The sequence below is a fragment of the Buceros rhinoceros genome, unplaced genomic scaffold, assembly GCF_000710305.1.
Source record: "Buceros rhinoceros silvestris isolate BGI_N320 unplaced genomic scaffold, ASM71030v1 scaffold31674, whole genome shotgun sequence".
In the NCBI taxonomy this organism is placed as follows: domain Eukaryota; kingdom Metazoa; phylum Chordata; class Aves; order Bucerotiformes; family Bucerotidae; genus Buceros; species Buceros rhinoceros.
Genome location: NW_010410512.1, coordinates 1 through 23,348, shown reverse-complemented (window position 1 = coordinate 23,348; position 23,348 = coordinate 1). Strand labels below are relative to the sequence as shown.

At 36.8% G+C, this 23,348-nt stretch overlaps 1 protein-coding gene across 1 annotated transcript; it reads left to right on the top strand.

The window, feature by feature from the left end:
• Nucleotides 1-399: 399 nt before the first annotated feature.
• Nucleotides 400-21,919, top strand: LOC104487898 (ATPase family AAA domain-containing protein 2B; the record flags this gene model as incomplete). The annotated part of the gene is made up of 15 exons (XM_010135657.1): nucleotides 400-554; nucleotides 2,065-2,111; nucleotides 3,154-3,307; nucleotides 5,517-5,619; nucleotides 6,154-6,262; nucleotides 7,566-7,682; nucleotides 8,080-8,155; nucleotides 9,978-10,076; nucleotides 11,245-11,356; nucleotides 12,097-12,212; nucleotides 13,004-13,178; nucleotides 13,952-14,040; nucleotides 15,061-15,220; nucleotides 16,142-16,232; nucleotides 21,608-21,919. Coding segments are annotated over 15 exons (1,915 nt in total), but the record flags the coding sequence as incomplete, so codon positions are not given.
• Between the last annotated feature and the right edge of the window lie 1,429 nt (nucleotides 21,920-23,348).

The window sequence follows — 23,348 nt, the reverse complement described above, 5'->3', positions numbered from 1 at the left end:
TTGAAGCATTTTAAGGACAATGTCAGTAGATTAAATTCATGCTGTGTTTATAAGTCTCATGATTTTCCTCAGCCTTTTTTTCCCTTTATTTTGCTATTAGTTCTTCTGCAAGCAGGGTAAGAGTAGCAGTGCCACATAGGATATACAAAATACAGTAGGTTAGAGAAAAAGAATGCTTGTTCAGAAATAAATGTAAAATATTATAGAAAGGTTTAATATTTAAAATTAAATATTTTCATGTTTTCCAGTATTGCTTTCAGAATAAACATTTGTATTTCACAAAGCTGGTTAATAAGAGTTTGATAGACACTTCCCTTTTACTAAGCTCAAGTTCCCTCTTCTGTAAGAGTATCTACAAATGAGACAATTAATTATGGTCTAATGCTTTCTTGTTTTCAGAAAGATGAAGGTAGTGATGCTAGTTTGAGTGATAGCCACATATCTCCTCCCGCCAAACGTACCTCAAAACATGCTGATCCTGTGTGCAAAGACAAATCAAAATCACGCAGTACTGGGCAGCGAGAGGAATGGAGCATCTCAACTGGACAGTCCAGGTAACTTGGTGCCAAGAGAAGAACAAAGTCTTACAAGTTTTTTCCTGTACTGTTTACTTGCTGACACTGTTTTTGGAGCGAGCTGCAGCTCTTGCTCAAGAGCGTACTTTTGAAATGTCTTATTTTCATGCAGTTGTCTTTCGGGTTAAGACTCCAGGAGCATGGTTTACATCAGTCCTCTCTGAGTTTCCTTTCTATGCAAATTTGTGCAAAAATTGAAAGTAATTTTATTTGAGATGCAGTCTGACTTCTAGATTCTTGATACATCTGAATTTAGTGACTTAAATGGACTTTTGATATACTCAAGAAGACATGACATTTTAATTAGGAAATCAGTATTATCATCTTTAGGGAATGGATAATGGTCCAGTGTCTGTCTTTCCATTGTGTTTTCAACCTCTCTTCCCTGTTTGGTTAGAAGGACTCAACTAAATGACTGTATTTTATTAAAAACAGCCGCAGCCCTGCCACATTTGTGTAACTCAAGACAAATAATTTGTTTCATTTTATAACTGATTAATAATATTTTACAAGGCATTCTTGTGTTCATAAGGTTCTTCACATGATTACAAGTAATTATGAGACAGTGTAGATGGTATGTTCCTGGGGCATGAATTTTCAGTTAATTCTGATTATTTAATAGCTGTGTGTTTCATATTTGTGTGCAAAACAAAATCGTTCTTGCAACACTTTGCATGTAAGAATAACTGTAATTCACTACTGGACTGTTGTTTACTAGCATGAAGTATATTGAAAAACTATGTAAATCTTAACGGATCTCTTTTTTTGTTTGTTATTTCCTTTTAAAATAGAATAAATTAAATATAGTATATTATGTGCCATAGTCATCTGGGAAAGCATTGAAACTCATGCACCTTGTATTTCTTTTGTTTATAAGTGTCGACTTTTACTGTATGTATTAGAAATGCTAAAAAATAAAAAAATATATATTCAGTGTGGCTGGTAGAATTCAGATCGCTGCATCAAATGCAATTTGGCCGGGATACCGAAACTCCTGTGTTTACTCATGTAGAACCCACTGTGTCGTGTCGTTGCATCTGAGGCTTTTTTGTTGTTTTCTGCCAAAATCCAAAGTACTGGGCCTAACACTGATCTTGAGTCACTTAGACTTTTCACCAAAGTTTTGTTGCTTCTGCTAGTTTATCCAAAGTGTTTGAGTGATAGTTTCCTCTGAAGAGCTGTATCAAGTTTCTGTTCTCAAACTTAAGGGGAGAGTTAATAGTAGGATGTGGCATAAGGGAGTATTGGAGGGATTAATAAAAGATATATTTAGGTAATTGAGGGGGATTCATTTAACTGGTATTTGACAGTTTTGTCCTCATTCCAGTGCTGGGCCTGAAGCAGACTCTCAGAGGCTATGTGTCACAGTGGTTTTGAGGTCGTAGTGTACTGAGTAACATTCTGTGTTTAAAGTTCTATTTTCACTGCATAACTTTTGCTTGGCTAAGGAGTGTTGGCATTATTTGTATCTAATATAATTGTTTCCTAGGTTAACGTCTCAGCCTGGCACTACACTACCCAATGGACGTAGCTTATGTAAGTGTATCACAGCAGACCATTTTGTATCTACTTTTACATTTAACAAATTTATGTCAATGATTTTCTGTTGCGTGTATTTTTTATAACTTTACTGATTACTCTTGACCATTTTGACTAGAAAAGTTACTGTTGTGGCTCAGTTTTCTTCTGTCAGCATCTTGGATGCTCTCTGTGGACATGGGGAGCACTCTTAGATGAAATTCCATTTCTCTTCTCAATTCAGACCTCTTGGCCATGATCTCAATGTTTTCCTTAGTTCCCAAATTTACTGTTATGAGCTAATTTTGGCCTTTCTCTCCCAGCTGGTCTCTTTAATTTACTTACTATCTTTGCTCGTTTAAAATTTGGCCTCGGTTGTTCTTAACATTACTTAACTCTGCTATTGCTTTAGAGAGACCTGCCTTGTCTGCAGCTCCTGCTCCCTTGAACAATTTTCCTATATGCTTGTACCTTACAAACCTGCCATCTCATTGCACATCCCAGCTAAAAACCACTTTGTATTTTGAGTCCTTTCTTCATCAGTTCTGTCTCATTTAGTTCTGTGTTGACTCAATAAGTGTTAATTCATTAAGCATATTTGTTATTTTTATTATTTATTGTGGTGCCTAAAGGAACAATCAGGAATGGGACCTCTTTCTGTTTGGCACTGTACAGAGTAGCTGATAAAGATTTGCTTCTGAAATCAATATGTTGTATCTGACCTTTTGATACTGTATTTGAAAGACTAAGAATTGAAACTTTGGGCCAAGTGTGCATTTTAGTATTGATGTTAACTTAAAAATATTGAATGGATATTTGAATGCCAAATTTTCATCATAAAATAAGACTATCATATGAGGAACCAAGCTTGAATCTGAAGAAATAGCTTGTGAAATAACTTTGATAGGAATTTAAAAAATGTATTTCTTTAGTAAATCGGTGCTCATACTGTGCTCCGTAACTTTTGGTTTATTGTCCTTGCTAAGTATTCTCTTATTAACTCATGTTTGTGAAAATGTTGTTTCCTGCATTTTGAAGTAGTAATACAAATTTCTCTTAGCTCTCAAAAGCCATCCCCTTCGAGGGGAAAAAAAGGGAGATGGGGACCATGCTTGCATAAACGGAGATATAGAAGTCAGAAAAAGTTGTCGGTCCAGGAAAAACAGATTTGAAACTTTGAATCAGAGTTTATTGTTTGATCAGCTAGTAAACAGGTATGTGGGGATACTTCAGTTGTATTTACAAAGCATCTTAATGGTTTTTTAAAAAGTTTAGAAACCCCTGTCTTCCAGTGCCATCTATGTGTTTTACTGTGGGAATGTATTAGGGTTGATCAAGCTGGATTGTGCTTTGAGTTACAGGCTGGGTCCTGTGCTGTAACCGCCTATGTTATCCATGCTCTAAATGCAAAGCAACTTACCTTTCACTGAGACTTTCACTGAGGAGTAAATTGCTCTCTGTTTACGCCTGGATAAAAGTGTGTATGTTGGCGGTTATTGCAGAGTGGCTGACAGGCTGTAAATCCACGCCCTAGTTTGTTTCTTAGTAACCTGTTTATGCAGTGATACCCTAAATGTGATGTAAGTTGGGGATTAGCAGCAATGCTTGAAAGCTCTCCAGATGTCGCTTGTATGATTTTGATCATAAAATATCAAAAGTTTGTAGCTTTTTTTTGTTTGTTTTTGTTTTTTACCATTTGTTAGTAATTCACATAGGGTGGGTGTCACTTGTTGACATTTACTGTGCAGACAAAGTAGGTCAGAGAGGGAGGCACGGTCTGGTCTGAGCATAGGAATGGGATCCAGAAATACTTTTCTTGAAATACTCTTTCTGTGTGGCCCTGGGCAGGTCACTTAATATGTCTCAATTTTCCCACCTGTAAACCATGTTTTAATAGTCATATCTGTGAGAGATGGCTTGTTCTAGTGCTTGGAAAATGATTTAAACATAAACATTTAATGGCCAAGTATGATCTTTATTGTTAAATGTATTCTGCTGAATCTTCTACTATTTTCTTTTTCAATTCGCCTAGTAACTACTTGGTATCAGTTTACAAATTTATATTGAGTTACATTTATTTTTCTAGTTGCAGTTGAATCTCCCTGTCCTCATCAACAATATGAAAAAGTCTACCATGAAGATCGTAATTTGATAAGCTCATGGTACTGAAGTCTCTGTATGAACTTATACTGTTAACACTGTGTCCCATAATCATTGGAGGTTTTTAAGAACAGGACAGACAAATGTCTGTCAGGAATGGTTAGGTATTGTGTAGTTTGTTCTTCCCTGGCAGAGCAGGTGGACTTTCCCAAGTCGCCTTCAACTCTCTTTTCTTTGATAGCAAACTATAGCATGATTTTACTTTAAGTGGTTATGTCACAAATCACAGATATTTTAGAAGAATTGTTTAAAATTGAGAGGGGCACTCATAAGGAGAAGTTGACTTCCCTGACTTCTGTCACCAGAACTTCCATTGACTTATTTCTAGGCAGGATTTTACCCTTTAAATTTACTTTTTAATAGTTTGAAAGAAAGGAAGTGGAAGCTACTGCCTTCTTACAATTTTTAAATTAAGCAGAACATTCCAGTGAAAATCTACCGTAATTACCATAGACAGCAGTAACTTGGTGTTCAGGACAGGTGACCAGGTAATAGACTTGGCCTGGCTAATACTCTGTTGTTTTCTTCCTTAGCAATGAGGCTTCTTGGCCAAGGTTGTTGTTTATATGCCACCATTGTTTTGACAGCTGTTTACAAATACTTCAGATAATGAAAATGTAGACTAATTAAATAGTAGATGAGAAATGGTACTGAGGTCAAATAATAGATGATGAAATTCTAGGTGTTACTGATTTAACATTAAAAAAATGGTTTGTGTATTAGTGTCTTTCTGAGGCCAAGGTAAGAAGCTATAAAGCTTGTGGGATGGAGGCATTAACTGCTTTCCCAGTATTCTAAGTAAGCAGGTAAAAAGTTTTACTTTTTTCTCTGCAAACTTGATTTTATCTGACATCTAATCTAACATCTAAGCACTTACAAACTTACATATTACAATTTACATTAAGGAAAATTTTCGATGAAGTCTTTTTTAAAATGTTACAGCCAAATTTGAACCACAAATTTTAATAGCATCAGCATTTCTTGTTTTGTATGCTCCTTAATTTATATTCTCTAGGTTCATCTCTCAGTTTATTAGGGTGTTTTTTTTGTAGTTAATTGATAGTTTCAAGTAGCTACCCTAAAATTGTCAGATTTTAATTCATCTGTATATTTTGTTGATGTGCAGACCTTGGAACAGCCATAACAGACCATACATTATGTTAAGACCATGTTAAGCTGTTGGATGCTGTGTAAAAATTTTTGTATGTCTACTATTTTAAGACTGAATTTTTTTGTGTGTGTTAACTGTTGCATATATTTTAGTACTGCCGAAGCTGTCCTACAGGAAATGGATAATATTAACATCAGAAGAAATAGGCGGTCTGGGGAAGTAGAACGGCTACGAATGTGGACAGATACAGAATTTGTAAGTGCAAAGTGTCTCAGATCTTAGGTAAAAGTAATATCAAGGGGAAACATGTTTGTTTTTGCAATCTCCATCCATTTGTCTGTAGCTCTGTCAAAAGGTTTCAGATCCTTTCCAGTGGATGACATTAAAAAACTTGATAAATTCTAATTCAGAACAAGATTCACAGATACATACTAAATTATGTTTTCATTATTGCTGAATTGACTGCCGTGCTCTCGTGATGTACTGTGGTGGTACTCCTTTGGTTTGAAGTACGCTCTGATAGTCTGAAAACAGGACCGGGGCTAGCATCTGCTTTGTTCCCTAAAACAGCTTGATACTAAAGTATGTATTAGATGGACTAAGTACTATCTGAGACACTTACTTTGCCACCTGTTAAATGAGACCGCTTATGTAGTCTACTTGTGAAAGGCTCTGTTGGAAAAAGACTTGGGGGCTAGAGATTGTGTGGAGTATTACTTACTGAATTGTGGGCTAACTCTGAGTGACACGGGACAGTACTGATGGGAGTGTACGTGCATTTTATTCCAGGAAAACATGGATATGTATTCTCGAGTGAAAAGGAGGAGGAAGTCACTGAGGAGGAATAGCTATGGAATTCAGAACCACCATGAGGTCTCCACAGAAGGAGAAGAAGAAGGTACGGGTTGTAAAGAATTGTAAGGGTTTGTCTGAAATACAAACCAAAGCTCTCGTCGACATAAGATAGCAATATATTGCACTACAGAAAATAATTTGGTTTTGGATCTGAGTTTGGAGTTATGAAATAGACCAATTAACAAGACAATTGCAAATAAATACACACTGAAGGATTCCTCCTCCTTAGAAGAAGTTTTAGGGATCTCTACATAGTTCCCCTTAAACAAAAGTAAGTTTAACTGAAAGTCGCAGAACAAAGCCTGGTCTCTAAATGTGTATATACTACGTTCTCTTACTCATGTTTTCTGTAGCACCAAGTAGTTGAAGGTTTCCTTATATTTCCTGAAACTGTCTTTTGGTGGAAGCCAGGGTGAGATGCATTTAGTCTACAACTACACGTGTTCTAACTACTTGCTGTTTCTCTGCTGGGTGGCAGTTACCAGAAAAATTGTGTAATAGTCAGTTCTGCATTCTTCCTTTGGGAAAGGTGTTAAAGTCTCTGTTTTCTATTCACCCACTGCATTTTAAAGGACTTGTAGACACGCAACTGTATTTGAAGTTCTACCTTCCTTTAAAAATTTGGATGAAACTGGACAGTGGGTTCAGAAGGTATTGAGAAAGAAGGAATCATGGCTAACTTTGATAGCGTGGTCAACAGCATGCTTGGCTTCCTTAACAAATCAGATTCAAACTTCAGGGATCCATACATAGGGTTCAGTGTAGCGTATCTCGATTTTGAACTGAAACTGCTGTAAAAAGTGTGGTCTGTCCGAATGAATAAGAATGCAGTCTTAATTCTGGGATCCATGGATGGAAATTCTGATCCTGTTGTTAGATAGATCTAGATGGTACCTTTATACAGGGTGTTTATTTGCTTTGTGCAAAAATGATATTATGAATGGTAAAGTTGTACTTACTGTCATGCTGTGCTCAATATTTAATTTTCTGAGGCTGCTATGGGAAAAGAGAAGAAAGGCCTTATTCTTAATTTGAAGGATAATTATTGAAGAGTAAAGATAGTGGATAGAAGTGATACTTGATGTACTCTACAACTAAAACTAGTTTGATTACATTTATTTCTTTCTGTGGCTTTTCTAAAACCTGTGGGAAACTAGAAGGTAGTTTGACAGTGTACTGTAGGTTTATCATGGTCTTCAAATTTCTAGTGATTTGGCAATTAGTGTCAATTAATGAGGAGTAGTAATTAGTAATTCTCAGTGACCATTAAAATGTTAATTTTTAGGATGAAAGTAGCTCTGGAATCAAATAGAAGTGTTTGTAAAATATTTTTCCTCCCCCAACAGAGTCTCAGGAAGAAGATGGAGATATAGAAGTGGAAGAAGCTGAGGGAGAAGAAAATGATCGGCCATATAATCTCAGACAGAGAAAAACTGTTGATAGATACCAGGCCCCTCCAATAGGTGAGGAACTGGACAGTGCTTCTGCAGCTCTGCTCTGTTGACCTCCAACAACACTATTGGTGTGGAAGATTACTGCTCATCCCTGACAACAGTTTCCATGCAGCACTTTGACTTCCATCTTGCCTGTTTTTGTTCACCACGTGAATAGGATTACTTAGACATTATCTATCAGTTTGTCAATGGTGGGTGGCATTGCTAGTGCATGCCACCGCTTGAACTTTGCAAATACTGTTGTGTGCTGGGATCAGGGTTGGAGGTCAATGGGGTTTAGGTCAGAAAATTGTTGACAGAAGCTGAATTCAGAAAACAATCTAATAAATTAGGTAATTACATACTAAAAATATGTCATTAATTTTTCTGTAATTGATGTTACAAACCTGTAACTTCTCTTACTCAGTGCCAGCTCATCAAAAGAAGAGGGAAAATACGCTGTTTGATATTCACCGATCTCCTGCAAGAAGAAGCCATATCAGGTAAATGTCAGTCTTTTGTTATGTATTTGTTTGCTTTCCCTCAGGACATTTCTGTTAGCTCTTGATTTTTTAAAACATGCTTGAGTGAGTTGCACAGCTCGTTCACGTATATGCATGGGTCTTGAAGCTTAGGTTCAGATCCTGATCAGCTTACAAAAATGACTTTTGTAGCACTTCATAATCCCAGTAGAAGCCTTGTGATAAACAGAATGGAAACAGGTGTGCTGCAGGTACCGGAGAGGGAGTTGAACCTTTCACACTTGAGCTTTTTCTCTAAGCTGTGTATTTAGTGTTTAAACCTAAAGAAGCAATGTAAAAAACATCCCCTTTTTGTTCTACAAAAGTAAGCAAATCAGGGTAGTGCTTTTTGTTTTGTTCCAGTTCAACATTTATCCTGGTAATATTAACAATTTAATAAAATAAAGTATTTACCAAGCATAATTTTTGACTCTTACCTTTTGTGGCAGAGTCTGGAATGCACCAGGTTGTCCTGGAAGCTGTTGGTAGGCTTTATTTAAAACATAGGAGATCAGAGCTTAACACATTTTTTTAAAAAATATACTTGCTGAATACTTCGCAATGATAAATCTGTCCACAAGCAGAACCCAAGTAAACAAATGCTATTCTTAGCTGAAACTGTTGTCTTATTGCTCAATTTAATGGCATAGTGAAAATACAAAAAGTAAACAAAACAATAGCAGAATCTTATGATTTTACAAGTTTCTGTGTAATATAAATAAAAACATTTAGTTTTTAAGACTTTTTTTGCTTAAAGTGCGTAGGACATTTTGTTGGGTAATCTCTGGACTTGTACTTGCTAGTAAGATACTAAGAGTGTGAAAACTATGATCCCCACAGTTTTAGCATGCTCATTGCTTCACTCTTTGTTTTATCACTTCTCATCAGACTCTGTAATAAAAACTCTTCCAATTCTATGATACTGTCTTTAATATATTATTAAATTTCTCCAATTTTTGGACATTGAACAGTAAAACTGATTGATCATGTTACCTTTCGGCAAAAACCAGCTAGTCAGTGTTTTATCCTTTTTATACAAAGAATGCAGCTCACTATATTCACTAAAAATATGTTAAGTTTTGCTAGTAGCCAACTTTTTCATGCAAAAAGAGTGCCGACTTTTCTCAAACAGATATCGAACACCTATTTGTATGGAAGACATAATGTACATTCCCTAATATTTATGAAATACTCCATTTTCTGACATACTGTCATAATAAAATAAGACATGGTTCATGCAGACTTTGAATAGTAGTTTTGCTTAGATTCAGATCAGAGGTTAAACCACAGTACAGGTGTTTTGTGAAACTGTTCTGTTCAGAATTAATGAGTTGTAAAAAAGATACCATATGCTTTAGGAAGTATGGAAGTTTTTCAAAGAATTTTTAAAGGAAACACAACTGTGTAAGGAGACCTTGATATTTCTGTTATGTTAGAAGTGGCTGAAGTGGTTGGAAGCTTTCCAAAGTACAGTTGCTGTCTGATGAACTTCAGCAAGTTACTGACTGAACACTCACTCGCACTTGCTGAAGTAACACGGGCTGCACCAGTTATCTTATGGTGATCAATTGTTTTAGTAACGTTCGTGTTAAAATTGGATATCCCCATGACAGTAAAAGATGATGTTCCCCGCCCAGATTATTTTGATACTTAATAAAACTAAAATTTGCATGGATCTCAAACTTGAACAACACTGTACTTCCCATTTCAATTTTGGTTTTATAGAAGAATCAAACCATTCCACTGCAAAACCATTCTACTGCAAAAAAGACTGAGTTTTATGTTTATTTTGCCACTTCAATAGGAGAAAGAAACATGCCATTCACAGCAGTGACACAACCTCTTCAGATGAAGAACGTTTTGAAAGAAGAAAATCTAAAAGCATGGCCAGAGCAAGAAATAGGTATGAAAACGTCCTTGATCTTTAGGAGGGTTTCATTTTTATTCATCAGAAATCAAGCAGAATGTCAATAGTTAATATGTCATTGTAGTCAATAATGATCTATCAGTTCTGCAGCCTTTTTTGATTCTTTCTCTAAGTACCTGCAGATGCAGTTTAGGAAGATTGCTGGTTATATATTAACATAGATTTTGAAGTCTTATGAGTAGATAATTAACAGTAGTGACATAAAGATGGAAAGATAAGAGTATCTGTTTGATTCAGTTGGTTTATAAGACAAACAACTGCAGTTGGTTAAGACATTTTTATTCTTGGTGTTACTTGGTCCGAATTAGTTCAGTTGTACTCTCAATGCTCTTCTCTGTGTGCATTCTGGACATCCAATACAAATTTTTTGACCTTACATTTATCCACAAGTTATCTGAAATTGGAAGATCTGTAAGATACATAAGTAAATGTACTTAGTGCCACAGATCTGTTAGTTGGGAAAATGAAGAGAATAAAAAGTATTTCTTTTTTCCATTTCTTCCTGTCTGACGCTCCATTCCCTCTTCAATCCTGAGGAATTCCAGCAACATAGAAGTAGCAAAAGTATAGTTCCAAGTGTAACCTCTATCTTACTCGTACCTTTCTTTCTCCCTTTATCTGTGATATTTGACCTCATGTAATAGCTGTGTAGGGTTTTAAAGCTTCTTTGCATACGCTAAGAAACTGGAACATGTGGATATGAGTTATGGCTGATCTGCGAGAAATATTTTTATTTCCTTTCTTTGGACTCTAATGAGTTACATTTTAAAAAATCTGTTTTCCTTGTACGGTTAATCCTTTTCTTACCATGCTGAACTTAGGCAGGTCATCACTGCCAGCAGAATCTGTCCTGTTCTGTTGGTCAGCGTTGTTTCTTATGTGTTTAATCAAAATAGTCTGTCCAGCCTAGTTCTCCAGCTTGAAATATCTGTATGGAAGCAGAAAACTATGTTTATATTTAAGGAACTTCCAGATATGCAAGAATAATTACCACAATAAAAAGGTTAGTTTTGGTTACCTTATCAGTCCAGGAAGCTTGTCTATGTAGACTAGAAGGCATTTAATCACTTGGTTCTTCCTATTCCAGCAAAATAATCAAACCAGAACAATATTTATTTGGTGTTCTTTTTTTGTCATTGAACAGGTGCCTGCCTTTAAACTTTAGAGCAGAAGACTTAGCTAGTGGAATCCTGCGAGAACGTGTGAAAGTTGGGGCAAGTTTGGCAGATGTTGACCCTATGATTGTTGATAAATCGGTACGTTTGTTAGAACTTTTTATTTTCCTTCCCCCAGTAATGCATAAGCAGAATTCCCCACAGCCTCTCATTAGAGTCTAAGAAAATTAAGACTAAGCTCACTGATGTCTTTTGATTTTTTTTCCATAGCGGCTGTACGTTTATTGCTGTGGGCTACAAAGCATTTGCTTTTGGCCTGTAGGTGATGAACAGGCTTGAACATACTGTAAATAAGCCAAAGTATCAATTGCCCAACTACATTTCTTCGTTTAGTCGGTTTGCGATTGCTTGTGGTAGTAGGGGTATACTGAGAAGTGCAGCAAACAGAGGTACTGACCACCTGGGTAGATTAACTAGCTGTGTGGGTCTTGTGCCTGTTCAGAAACAGTGATGTGTGTTAGCTTATGCTGTGTTGTGCAGAAGCTGCTGAATTATTGCTAAAGCTGAACCTCTGTCTAGAAATACTTTGACTGCATTTGTGTAATGCTGTGCCTGAGCTTAAACATGCTCTTGGACCCAGGCTGGATCTCTGTAGATGGCCAGGAATCCCTGGTCCACTTAACTTGTGAACCAGGTAAACCTCGTCTGGGCAACCAAGAGCTGACTTTCTCAACTTTTACACTTTCAAAATCCAAGGAACTACTGTTGGTCTGTGCACTGTTGTTTGTAATTTGTTGTCAAATATGTTATTTTATATGTAAAGGTACTTTTGTGGAAAGCTGTTACAGTATATGCTTTGTATGCTCTGCTTTTTTCCTAAGGTGCGTTTTGATAGTATAGGGGGATTGAGCCATCATATCCTTGCACTTAAGGAAATGGTAGTGTTTCCTCTTCTCTATCCAGAAATATTTGAAAAATTCAAAATTCAGCCACCAAGGTACGTGTATGTACTCTTACTAACGTTCTATATTAAGCTCTGAAGAGCAGTTCCCTTGAAAACACAGAGGAAATGGAATCTTTTCCTCAAGTATTTACAGTTCAAATAGACTTACGTGTTTGCTACCCCAGTTGTCGATCAGAATGTAATAAGGGGGGTGAAGAATTACAAAAGTTTAGTTTATTTTTCTTGTGGTAGGAAGGTAGATTTTGTGATTTGCTCAAAGAAAGAATTCTCAGGTGTTCTATTTAGTACTCCTTTGCCTATTTTTCCATTATGTTATCGAGTATTTTACTAAATCAAGCTAAATGCTGATTTTCTTTTATAGAAGTAATCTCAATAATGGTCTTACATATAATCTATGGATTTATTTTACAATGGGTTTAATATTGGCATCTTGGTGTATGATTTAAATGGGTACATATAATCTAAGTAACTTGAAAATGTTGGGATATTTTTGTCATTTAAAGAAAGTACGTCTTCCAAAGAAGTAGAAAACACTGATTCAGGGATTAACCTAAGATTTAATATTTGAGGAGGTGTTTGACTAGTGTAAAACAATCCTTTGGACGTTTATCGTGCCTTTGATTAACGTTCTCTGCAAAGATTTACCGATTTGAAAGCATAAAACAAACTTAGATTTTATGAAGTCATGTTGAATACATTAAATAATAATGCTAGAACTTAAGTCTTTCTTCTCCAGGCTCCCTGTCTTCATTATAAGATTTGACTTGGAGTTTTTCAGGAGACATAAAATAAGTTTGTGACTGTGTTGATCCATTTATCTTCAGGGGCTGTTTATTCTATGGTCCTCCTGGAACAGGTAAAACCTTGGTAGCTAGAGCACTAGCTAATGAATGCAGTCAAGGAGACAAAAAGGTGGCTTTCTTTATGAGGAAAGGAGCAGACTGTCTCAGTAAGTGGGTTGGTGAATCTGAACGTCAGCTTCGACTCCTTTTTGATCAGGTTAGAAGAAAAATATTTTTCATATAATTTCTCTGTATATTTTTTTAATGTGTTTTAGGCAGCCAAAGCTATTTGCAATTGAAATTAAGTAACTGTAAATGTTCATAGGTTGGGCAGGAGTTATCCTAATTATATATTTAGATGAAAAATTAGAGGAGTGCTGCCAGGAGTTTTTCTTGCTCTAAAAACTGAGAGGAAGAGTTCTCTTGCTCTTGACTTGTCCATTAAAGCAGACTAAGTAGTTTGGGTAAAAATGGAAAAACAAAAAAAATTAAATCACTGAATTTGAGTTTGACTGACATGCTCATGCTAAATGCTATATAGAGGAGGATGCAGGTTTGCATCAGTTGTGTGTATATTTTCCTCTCCTTATTTGGCTTGGAAGATGATGGACAGAAGAGAGTCACATAAAGCAGTGAAATGCAGTTGCTTAAACAAAAGCTGCTTTCAAACACAGATGTCCAAACAAACAGGTGAGGAGTAAATAAGATAATGTTTCTGTATAAGGTGGCTCATTTTGTCTTTAATTTCTCCAACACACAGCAAAACTAATACACTGGTGCCATCTTGCTTATTCAAAGGAGAATGCAGTCTTGTTTGCTTTATCTGAGGTAGCACTGTAGTTGAAAATTCGGTTTTATTTTCAGACTGTACTGTTTTTAACGAAGGTGTATTAATATATGCGGTAGTTCAATGTGTTAGTGCTTTGTGATAAAAACTAACTGCTTTCCATGTTGATGGATAAATTGTGAATTAATTCTATTGCACACCAGGCATACTTGATGAGACCCTCTATAATCTTCTTTGATGAAATAGATGGTTTGGCTCCAGTTCGTTCTAGTAGACAAGATCAGATTCACAGGTAATATTTCTCTCATGCTGTGAGTATCTTGGTATATACTACATTATCTTGGTAAACTCAAGTGTAGTTTTACTCAATTTCTAAGAAAGATTTTTACTTTTGCTTAAGCCCACTTACACTAGGAAGGATGGACTGCTGTGGTTTTTTTGGTGTGGAAAGTCATCTTTTCAGTTCTTCAGACAGACTGTAATTTGCTGGGAATTGAATTGTAGTGGAGATTACCCTTCAGCCACATTATTAACTTCAAGATTTCCACAGCCTTTCTTTGTGGCTGCTGGTTTTGGTAATGTAAAGAGATTGGCTGTTACTAGCCCAATAAGAAGAACTAGTTGAAAAAAATTGTATTCTAAAATGATGTAGTGTTCTATGAATGAACTGGACACCTCTATCATTTTGATTCCGAATGGTGAGCTGTGCAGACTTACCTTGAGTTGCAATCGTGTCATTCTGTAAAATGTTTTTTACAACCATTTACTGATGGCTGAAATTTTTCCTGGCTGCTTTCAGGCTCAGTTTTGCTGTGCTTTTTCTGGCAATGCACTTGTATTTTTCATTCTGTAGGTGGTAGCATTTGTGTGTATATCTCTTTCCACTCAGGGGAGGACAGGAAGGAGATTGTGAGCCCAGCAGCCTGGGAGGTTATGGGAATATGGTTTTGTCTCGATGCTCTTCTCTTTCTGCCTGGTGCTACAGTTGCTCTAAACAGGATGATGCATACAGTGTTAATGGAAAGAGGCTTTCCAGGGCTGAATAAAGGGCTTCCTGAGCTTACATTTCCCAAAACTTTCAAAGGAGGAAGTTTGAATTTGATGTAATCCTTACCAGAGTCATAATACTAAATAGAATGCAGGTTATATCAAAAGGTTCCTCCTTGCTTTAAGACTTGAAACCATTGCTCAACTGTGGTGTTTTTTTTAATTAAATTTAGCTTTTTTTCTTTGTAATTATGAATGTTGCAGTTGAAAATATAATTCTTGCAGTATTCCCTATACCTTCTTTTTTTTGAAAACTCTCTTTTAGCTCTATAGTGTCTACTCTTCTTGCCCTCATGGATGGACTGGATAATAGAGGTGAAATAGTTGTCATTGGTGCTACAAATAGACTGGATTCTATAGATCCTGCACTCAGGAGACCTGGTCGCTTTGACAGGGAATTTCTTTTCAACTTGCCTGATCAAAAGGTAAAACTTACAAAGGAAATTTACTAATAAAGATTTCTAGTATATTAAACATTTGAATACCTGACAGCTTATGAAATAAAAATACGCATTCTTACTTGTAAGAATGTTTAAGTTTAGGAAGGCATTTTTGGTAGAAACACATTGCATACGTAAAGTTGAACTTTAGATCTTCAGAATATAATTAAAAATAAAGAGAGAGAGGTAAATGCGATAAACTCAATTGCTAATCTAAAAGCTGTGGTTTAGTATGGATTTGTATAATGAGCCTTAACTATTGGGGTTTTGGAAGTGGTGGTAAGATCTTTATTACTGTGTAGACTGCTGAGCACAGAAAAGTTGTAGATACAAAGCTAGACATTCTGTTGTGAACAGGAACATTTCAGTTCCTTGTTCTAGACTTCTGTAAATTCAGCTGTAATATTTTATGAATTTATAGTTAAAATGAAATTTATTTTGCATGTCAATAGGACTATTTGGATTCTATAGAATTTTAAAATTATGTTATTTTGGAATTCATGTGTATGTACTGTGCTACTTGGCAATAAGTTAATTGGTGAGGCATTTAGGAGTAGAAACTGTTAATCATAGGTGCAGCAATTAACAATTAAATTATAAAATTGTGATAATTCCTAATAGGACATGAGTTTTGATCAGTTCATGTATAATAATAATGTTGATTAAACAGCAATTAAGATGTGTATCTGTATACTGAAAAAATTACTGTTTATATATGAAAATAAAAAAAGAAAGGAAAATGAGAGACTTTTGAGTGTTAAGTTCCATTTAATGTATCTCACTGACATGTCAAAAACGGGTGAAATGACTTCCTATTCACATGAATAAAATTTTTGTCTAAAATAGGATGACATGGATTTGGTTTGCTAATTTTTTTTTCTTTTTCCCCCTTGCTTTTAAAATCAGGCACGGAAGCACATTTTACAAATTCATACCAGGGATTGGAACCCCAAACTGTCAGATACTTTCTTAGGAGAACTGGCTGAAAAATGTGTTGGTGAGTGTTATAATGTTAGTACTTTTACTGTAGATGCTTTCTCTTCTGTGTGAAACTTTGAAGGTATGTTAAATGTATCAGGGTATTTTTTTATTTTTACCTTTCTAAACTTCTATACTTTCAGCAACACTTCTTTTTAATAACTAAATATGCTTCTCTCTTACAAAAAACCAAAATTTGAGTAGCTAGTAGTCATTTGAAAATACAATCTTGTCTCCTTCCTGTAGCATCATTCTCCTTATATAGGATGCATACCTCAAAAAGAAGCAAAATGAAGTGGGAACTGGAGTCTTTAGGTGGACTTCCCATTAATTTAGTGTATTACAGGGCAGACAAGGAGACTTGAGCTTTCTTTCTGTCCACTTACGGAGGGGAAAAAACCCCCAGTATTTCTATGGTTTTTGTGTTTATTTTTTGTTTTTACTGACTGGCATGCTCACCTCTGACAGCAGTCTGAAAAACTAACCAGCTTTTCTAAAGATGAATTTTTTTTCCACATTGCTAGCATAGAACAACCTCAAAATGTAGATATAGGCAGGGGGGAAAAAAAGCACCACACTACAAGTACATTAAATACACCTTTGGAGTGGCCAAAGACCTGCTGTACTGAATGGAGAATGGTGGTTCAAGATAACCTGCTGCTTAAAATCTAATTAGAAATAAACCCAAATATTTTTATAGTTAATTTATCAGAGGAAATCACCCTAAAACACACACCACAGTCTCTTGTCAACAATTTGTCGAGCAAAGAAACATCCTCTGTCTGTGATCTGCTTGGACAAGCATTGAAGTTCTCAGGAAAAAGGACAGTCTCAAATGTCTGTGCGTTGGAATCCATCATCAGAGAAATAAGAACTTTAAATTGAACATCAGTCCATTCAGTCAGCTACAGTACATCCGAATTATCCTCTTCATCCACAGGGACATCTATCATCGAAGCAGCATCCCTCCGCTTTTGATGCACAAAGACCTCAGCATCTTCTGGTGAGGAGAAAACATAACTATCCAGAAAGCTCCAGTTTAAGCTTTGCTGGGTATAAGACAGCATGTGCCGAACCCGTTTAATGTAAATTCTGCTTGATTGTGGGAAGACGTGGTGCTGCTTAGTTGGGAGAGAGGGGAATCAGTGGGATAAAACCCAGTTGTTTCTTTGAAAATTCACCATATTTTTGCAGTGAGAACACAGTTACGTATTTCAAAATTTCCGACCATAGGAAAAGCTGTGTGTAGGTTTGATTGAAGACATTCTTTGTGCTCAGCGAAGTCTGTCAGTTCTCTGGAGAAGTCGGCTAACAAAAAGAAATACCCTTTCTGTATTTTTTGTTTTCCTACTGTCCAACTGCTGTGCGCTTGATTGTCTCCATTCTGTATCTTGGTGTTTAAATGTTTCCATACATCCAAGACTACAACCTTTTGACTGCTAAAAGGACTTTTTAAAACAGCTGAATTAAGACTTTTATCTTCTTCGTCTTGAGATTACCTCATCATTTCTGTAACTGAAATCTGCAGCAACCCACCATCTAAGCAGATTTTCCAGATTCTTTGTGACCATTGCAAATCGGACTCATTAGCACGCTTGTCACGTTGGTACAGTATATATTGATCCGCCATTTCCTCTCCTATACAGATTTTCCTGAAAAGTAAACACTCCCTCCCCCCCAAGCAACACCCTTTCTTTCCAAGTAAAAGCTGCCTAGACTCGACAGGCTTTTCGCATGGCATGGTTTATAACTCTTTCCTGTTCAGCAAACTTGGCAACAATTAACTACAAGCGTATGGATCCTAATGAAGAAAACTGCTGAAATATTACCAAAGTAAATGACTTTGGGGAAGCAGGTGTATGTGTGACTGAGAACTTTATAAGATCCAGGGATGTAATTATAAAGAAATTAGAAAGGAAAAGCCCCAGGACTTGAAAAAAAATAGGTTATTGCCTGAGGGCTGATTTTTGTCCCAGGCGTTACGGATTACACACCTTCCAGGAGATCTCGGTATATGTGAGAATTGGACCCCACTTCGCTGAACAGCCGTGTGACTGCAGTGTCTGTAAGACTAAGTGAAGCAGCGCGGGGAGAGCATAGGATTGCTCAGAAGACCACACAATGTCTTATTAGTACCTTCAATAAACACGGTTATGTTTTTTCTCCTTACTGGAGATGGACCCTGGATATGCAGAACTTTCTAAGTCATTTCTTATCTCTTGTGTCTACATCATTGTTCTGAATAACTTTCTGTAGGTAGGGAGAGATTGTTACCTATTAACTCAGTCCTGGAGGAAACAAAACGTATTAGCAATCAAAAAAGTGTGAATTCCTCCATCTGTCATCTTGCAGATAAGTCTTTTTACAGTGTGATAAGGGTTACTGAAATAATATTAGCTAGAATTGTAAAGCAGCAAACCAACACGCTCAAGATGCTTGTTAGAAATACTCTACTCTGTGCTTATTATTGCAGGAGCATTTTGCAGCAAAATGATACCTTCTTAGATTTCTCTTTCCCATCCTAATGTAATGGGGGAAGTTTTGGCATTAGCATTCGTGTTTTTCACAATTTAAAAAACCAACCAGCACAGTAGTTGCTTTTCATTTCTGTCATTGTGCTGAGTTTGCTGATTCTCCCTGCAGTCCTTTTTAGGACTTTTAGGGAGTGGCACGACAAATTGGAAGAAGTGGTCAAGATTGTTCCACCCAGTTCAGCAGCAGTTTGTTGTAGGTGTTTGGGGTGGATATTAGGAAAAAAAAATTTTAAAGAGGACATTATTTCTGCATAGTAGAGGTGGAAGAGTATGACTGTAAAATTTCAGTGGTGCAAGTGCATTCTTTAGAAACCTATATGGGACTGCACTTGTTTGCTGTCCTGCTCTTTGAAAGTTGTACTTTGAAAATGTTTAGCAGAGAGTGGTGGTGATGGGTACTACAAAATGGGCTACTTGACAAGAAAACTTATTTTGTGCTAAGTTCAGACATGCCAGTACATTTTACCTGCCAAATTGAACGTTCTTTGTGAGGTGCTTCAAAAATGAAAGCAAATGCACTGAACCTTGGTTTTATATTATCGTGTTAGTTTGGCAAAATAAATTTGGGTTATTTACTGTTGGCATGATACATTTTATTTTGCTTTGACAATGCTTTACTCATGTTTTTCTTCTCCTTCATCAGTGTGCATTGACTTCCTAGAAATAAAAAGCTTTTTAATGTTTGACAAGGTACCAGATTTTTGCAGCTTTCCTGTCGCTGAAATGGATGTACAGTATGCACAAGAGAGTCCCTCAAAGAGAGACACCAATTATTAGTCTTCAAATGTAATTGCTCCTGAGAAATGAAAGGTAGAAATGGAGACTAATTGTGTATCTGATCACCTGAGGATTTAATTTTAAAAATAGGCTACAGGCTATTATTTCCTAATTTTGCAATTCTTTGGAGATGTAGAAGCGGTGATTAAAATGACTGTTGGAAAGTGATATTACAGCATTTATTAATAGAAGAACTGTGAAGGATACAGCTCCTGGGTCACTGAATCTTTTGTCACGAAGATACTAAACTAGTTTTTTAAGGTGACAGGCATTCAGGGTGCTGTGTATCTCTAGTACATCTTTGAGTTAAGCTTTGGTTTGGTGCCCCCCAGAATTTTTTTTTTAAGTCAATGTGCTTAGATGAGAAATGGACCAGTTTAAATGGGAATGTGATACCTGATATTGAAAGAACAAAGCAGAATTTAGAGAAAAAACCTTGAGTTTGATTTTTCTGATGCACCTGTAGCTACTGTCTAATGGTTTTGATTTCAAGATGGGGGTTAGTTAAAAAAAATCCTTTGATTAATATAGTGGATATATTTTAATGTACTTGAAATGTTGTGTGTATTTCAAGGTAACTTGTGAATATTGCTACGTACTTAATAGATAAAGTCACAGTATGTGCTCATAAAGTTTACACAATTACAGCTGCTTTTGCTGAAGTGGAAAGCTTAAAAAGTTGCAGGAGGGGGTTGATATTTATGGTGATCTTCCATCTGTGTTTCTATTTGCTTTTTAAAAATAATTTTCAAGTATAAATGCGAAACTCGGGTAGAATTTGAAGTCTTAGTGATTTAAGTCATCCTTACCACCGAAAAACTGGTATGCTTTATTGGTATGGATCTTATAAAAATCTGTGTGCAAGCAGCACTGAAATAACTTCAGAAGACAGAAACAAGGCAGGCGTCAGTTCTGGGACTTGGTGCTGCCAAAAGACAAAAACAGAGTGGGAAAAGTGCAAATGGTGTAAGACTTGTCGGGGAGCAGGACATCTGGTTAAAAAAAAGTTGGTGGAGAGTAATTTGACTAAAGAATGGATTAAGTAGCTTCTATAAACACGTCATTGCAAAACCATGAAGTTTCATATGGCAATACCCTCGTGCAACACATTTTCCTGTAGTGACTATAATTCTCTGAGAGTTTTCCCACTGCAGTGATGTTTTACATTTTTGGAAAGGTGGAACTATGGTGCTGCAAAATACAGTGACATACTGATGTGTCTTGCTAGGCAAGGTGGAAAAAATTGAAATCTAATTTCTAGCTCTGGGGAAAAACCCCAAACCATTAGTACTGCCAAAGACACAGAGGTATTAAGTCTCTCAGTGTTTCATGATTATCAGATCTGTGTTTTTCAGTAATGATGATTAAGCAATTACAGGTAGCCACCTATAGATACTTACGAAGCTAGGCTAAATTAAAGTTCTAGTGGTTTTTAATAGTTTTCCTACTCTTTGAGTTATATTAGTTAAATTATGAAACTCTAAAAAATCTGAAATGTTTTTCTTGATAGTGAAAGTTCACAGTTTTCCGAGAGACCACAGTATGCTTTTTTTAACAAGAGATTTCGTCTCTTCTGTATTCTACTCATGAAACATTTTTCTTTATACTGCTCATTTTCTCAGTCTGTGAAAGTTTAAAGCTGGTGGTGTTCATCCGGTATAACAAAATTACTTTGCTATTAAAAATTTATATTCATGTAGAGATATTAAAGTAAAAAACGAGGAGTGGAACTAGCCTGTTAAAATTGCACACATCACTTTAGACAGTGTTAAGGAAAGAGAGCAATGGCAGATCTATAACCCTGGGCTGAAAATACAATGTATATTACACTATATAATGAAAACGTAGGTCATTTTGACCTCAGTGTGGAATTCATTTCTTGCTACATTTCAACATGCCAGTACATAATGAACACCTGTACACCGTACTGTCACTGGATTATGACCTGACACCTTTTGGCAGCTGCTTTGTGGACCTTGACGATTAAGTATTCCTGATTGTTTTTAGCATTGTGTGTGTTTGAAATGCACTTAGCACAGTAGTGCTGTTTCATGGGAGATACTTTTGGTTTTGTGTGCACTAGGGTACTGTGGAGCAGACATAAAAGCACTTTGCACTGAGGCTGCCTTGATTGCCCTGAGACGACGCTACCCTCAGATTTATGTGAGCAGTCAGAAACTACAGCTTGATATTTCTTCAGTAGTTCTCAGCGCGCAGGATTTTTATCATGCAATGCAGAATATTGTGCCTGCTTCCCAACGTGCCGTGACATCTTCAGGACATGCATTATCTCCTGTGATCAGACCACTGTTGGAACGTACCTTCGCTAACCTTCTTGAGGTTTTACACAAAGTGTTTCCTCATGCTGAATTTAGCCACAGTGACAGAAGTGAAGGTATGTGGTTTGGAGTTTTTTTTGCAAATGCTGTTTCACTTTGGAAATACTTCAAATGGCTTTCTTGTAATGCTAGTTTTAACCTGATGTGTGTTTGGTTCAGTGTTAGTATGTAAGTACAATTTGCTTGGATGTTTTATAATGATTTTTGCTGATTCCAACTTGCTGTGTAATTTAATCAACTGACCTGTACAGACCAAGGTCCCGTAGATGTGAGTGCCACCTGAGAAAAGGATAATACGCAGTTTAAATACTAGAAATAGTGGGCCACAATCAGATGGCAGAACAAAAGTAGTGAGATAATATTGCTGAGTGTGAAATCGATGCCCCTGTCCTGAGTGTGTAGCTGTACCCAATCCCTTGCTTGTTGATGAAGAAGCAGGAGTAGGCTGCGAAGGAGTTCTGTGGGGACCTTGTAGCTCAGTGGGAGAGACTGTGATTAGCCGATCCTCTGTAATGGTCATCCACTGGTTTAAGGAGAAAGTCCTGAAGCTTCCCTCCCTTTGCCCTGGCCTGATGCACTCCCTATCCTCTTGAGTTGATTCTGCTGGCTTAGCAAGTGGAGAACTATTTTGCTGTTTTGTCAAATTAGCTTTTTGCCAAATTAGCGAGTGAAGTCAACTCACTTGAGGGCTCAGAACCCTGCTGCAGTGGGAGCAGTGGGAGTGCAGGGAGGAAGCAGGGAATGAGGAGGAATGCGACTGACCGTTTTGACTGGCAGTGAGCCCATAGGTTCTGGGGTTTTTTTACCCAGCTCTTCTCTGAGACATACTTCAGTAGTTACTCTGGTCATTTCTTGGAAGGTAAATGTTGAACAAGGTATCTTGCTTTTTATACCTACTTATTCTGACACACTATTTTCAACTGTTCTTATCTGGGATCACCCTCGCCTCCCCTGCCCAACTATGTAAACAGTATTTGTGGTTGTGTCTGATTAACCTGAAAATAGCCCAGTCATAAAGCAAATCTGTGACAATCATGACTTTCTTTTCATTCCTATTCCAGACCATGCTTTCAGACTGCAGCCCAGGCAGCTTAAGCTGACCCTTGTGCTGGCTGCTGCAGTTTCTCCAGCCCAGCTGTGCATTTTTCCTCTATCCCTTGCACTTACTTCAGTACGTCAGACCCTTTGTTAAACTGTTTCAGCCAGCAAACTCATCCAAAAATGATGTATTTTTGTCAGGTTAGTTTGACTGTAGGATAGCTGGAGGTTTTAACAAGTGTTGGAGTTGGCATGCAATGGGCCTGGGAGTATGTGGTGGTGGGTAGGAGGAAGTGAGCTGGCTTGCAGCTGCAGTTAGATTGCATTAGGCTCCCTTGAACAACCTTGGTTACAAGAGCCTAGTAGGATCAAGATGCTTAAGTCTCTCCATATACTGTTAACCTGCTGGTAGTGCCCAATTTAGAGATTGTCATTCATCATGGCTTG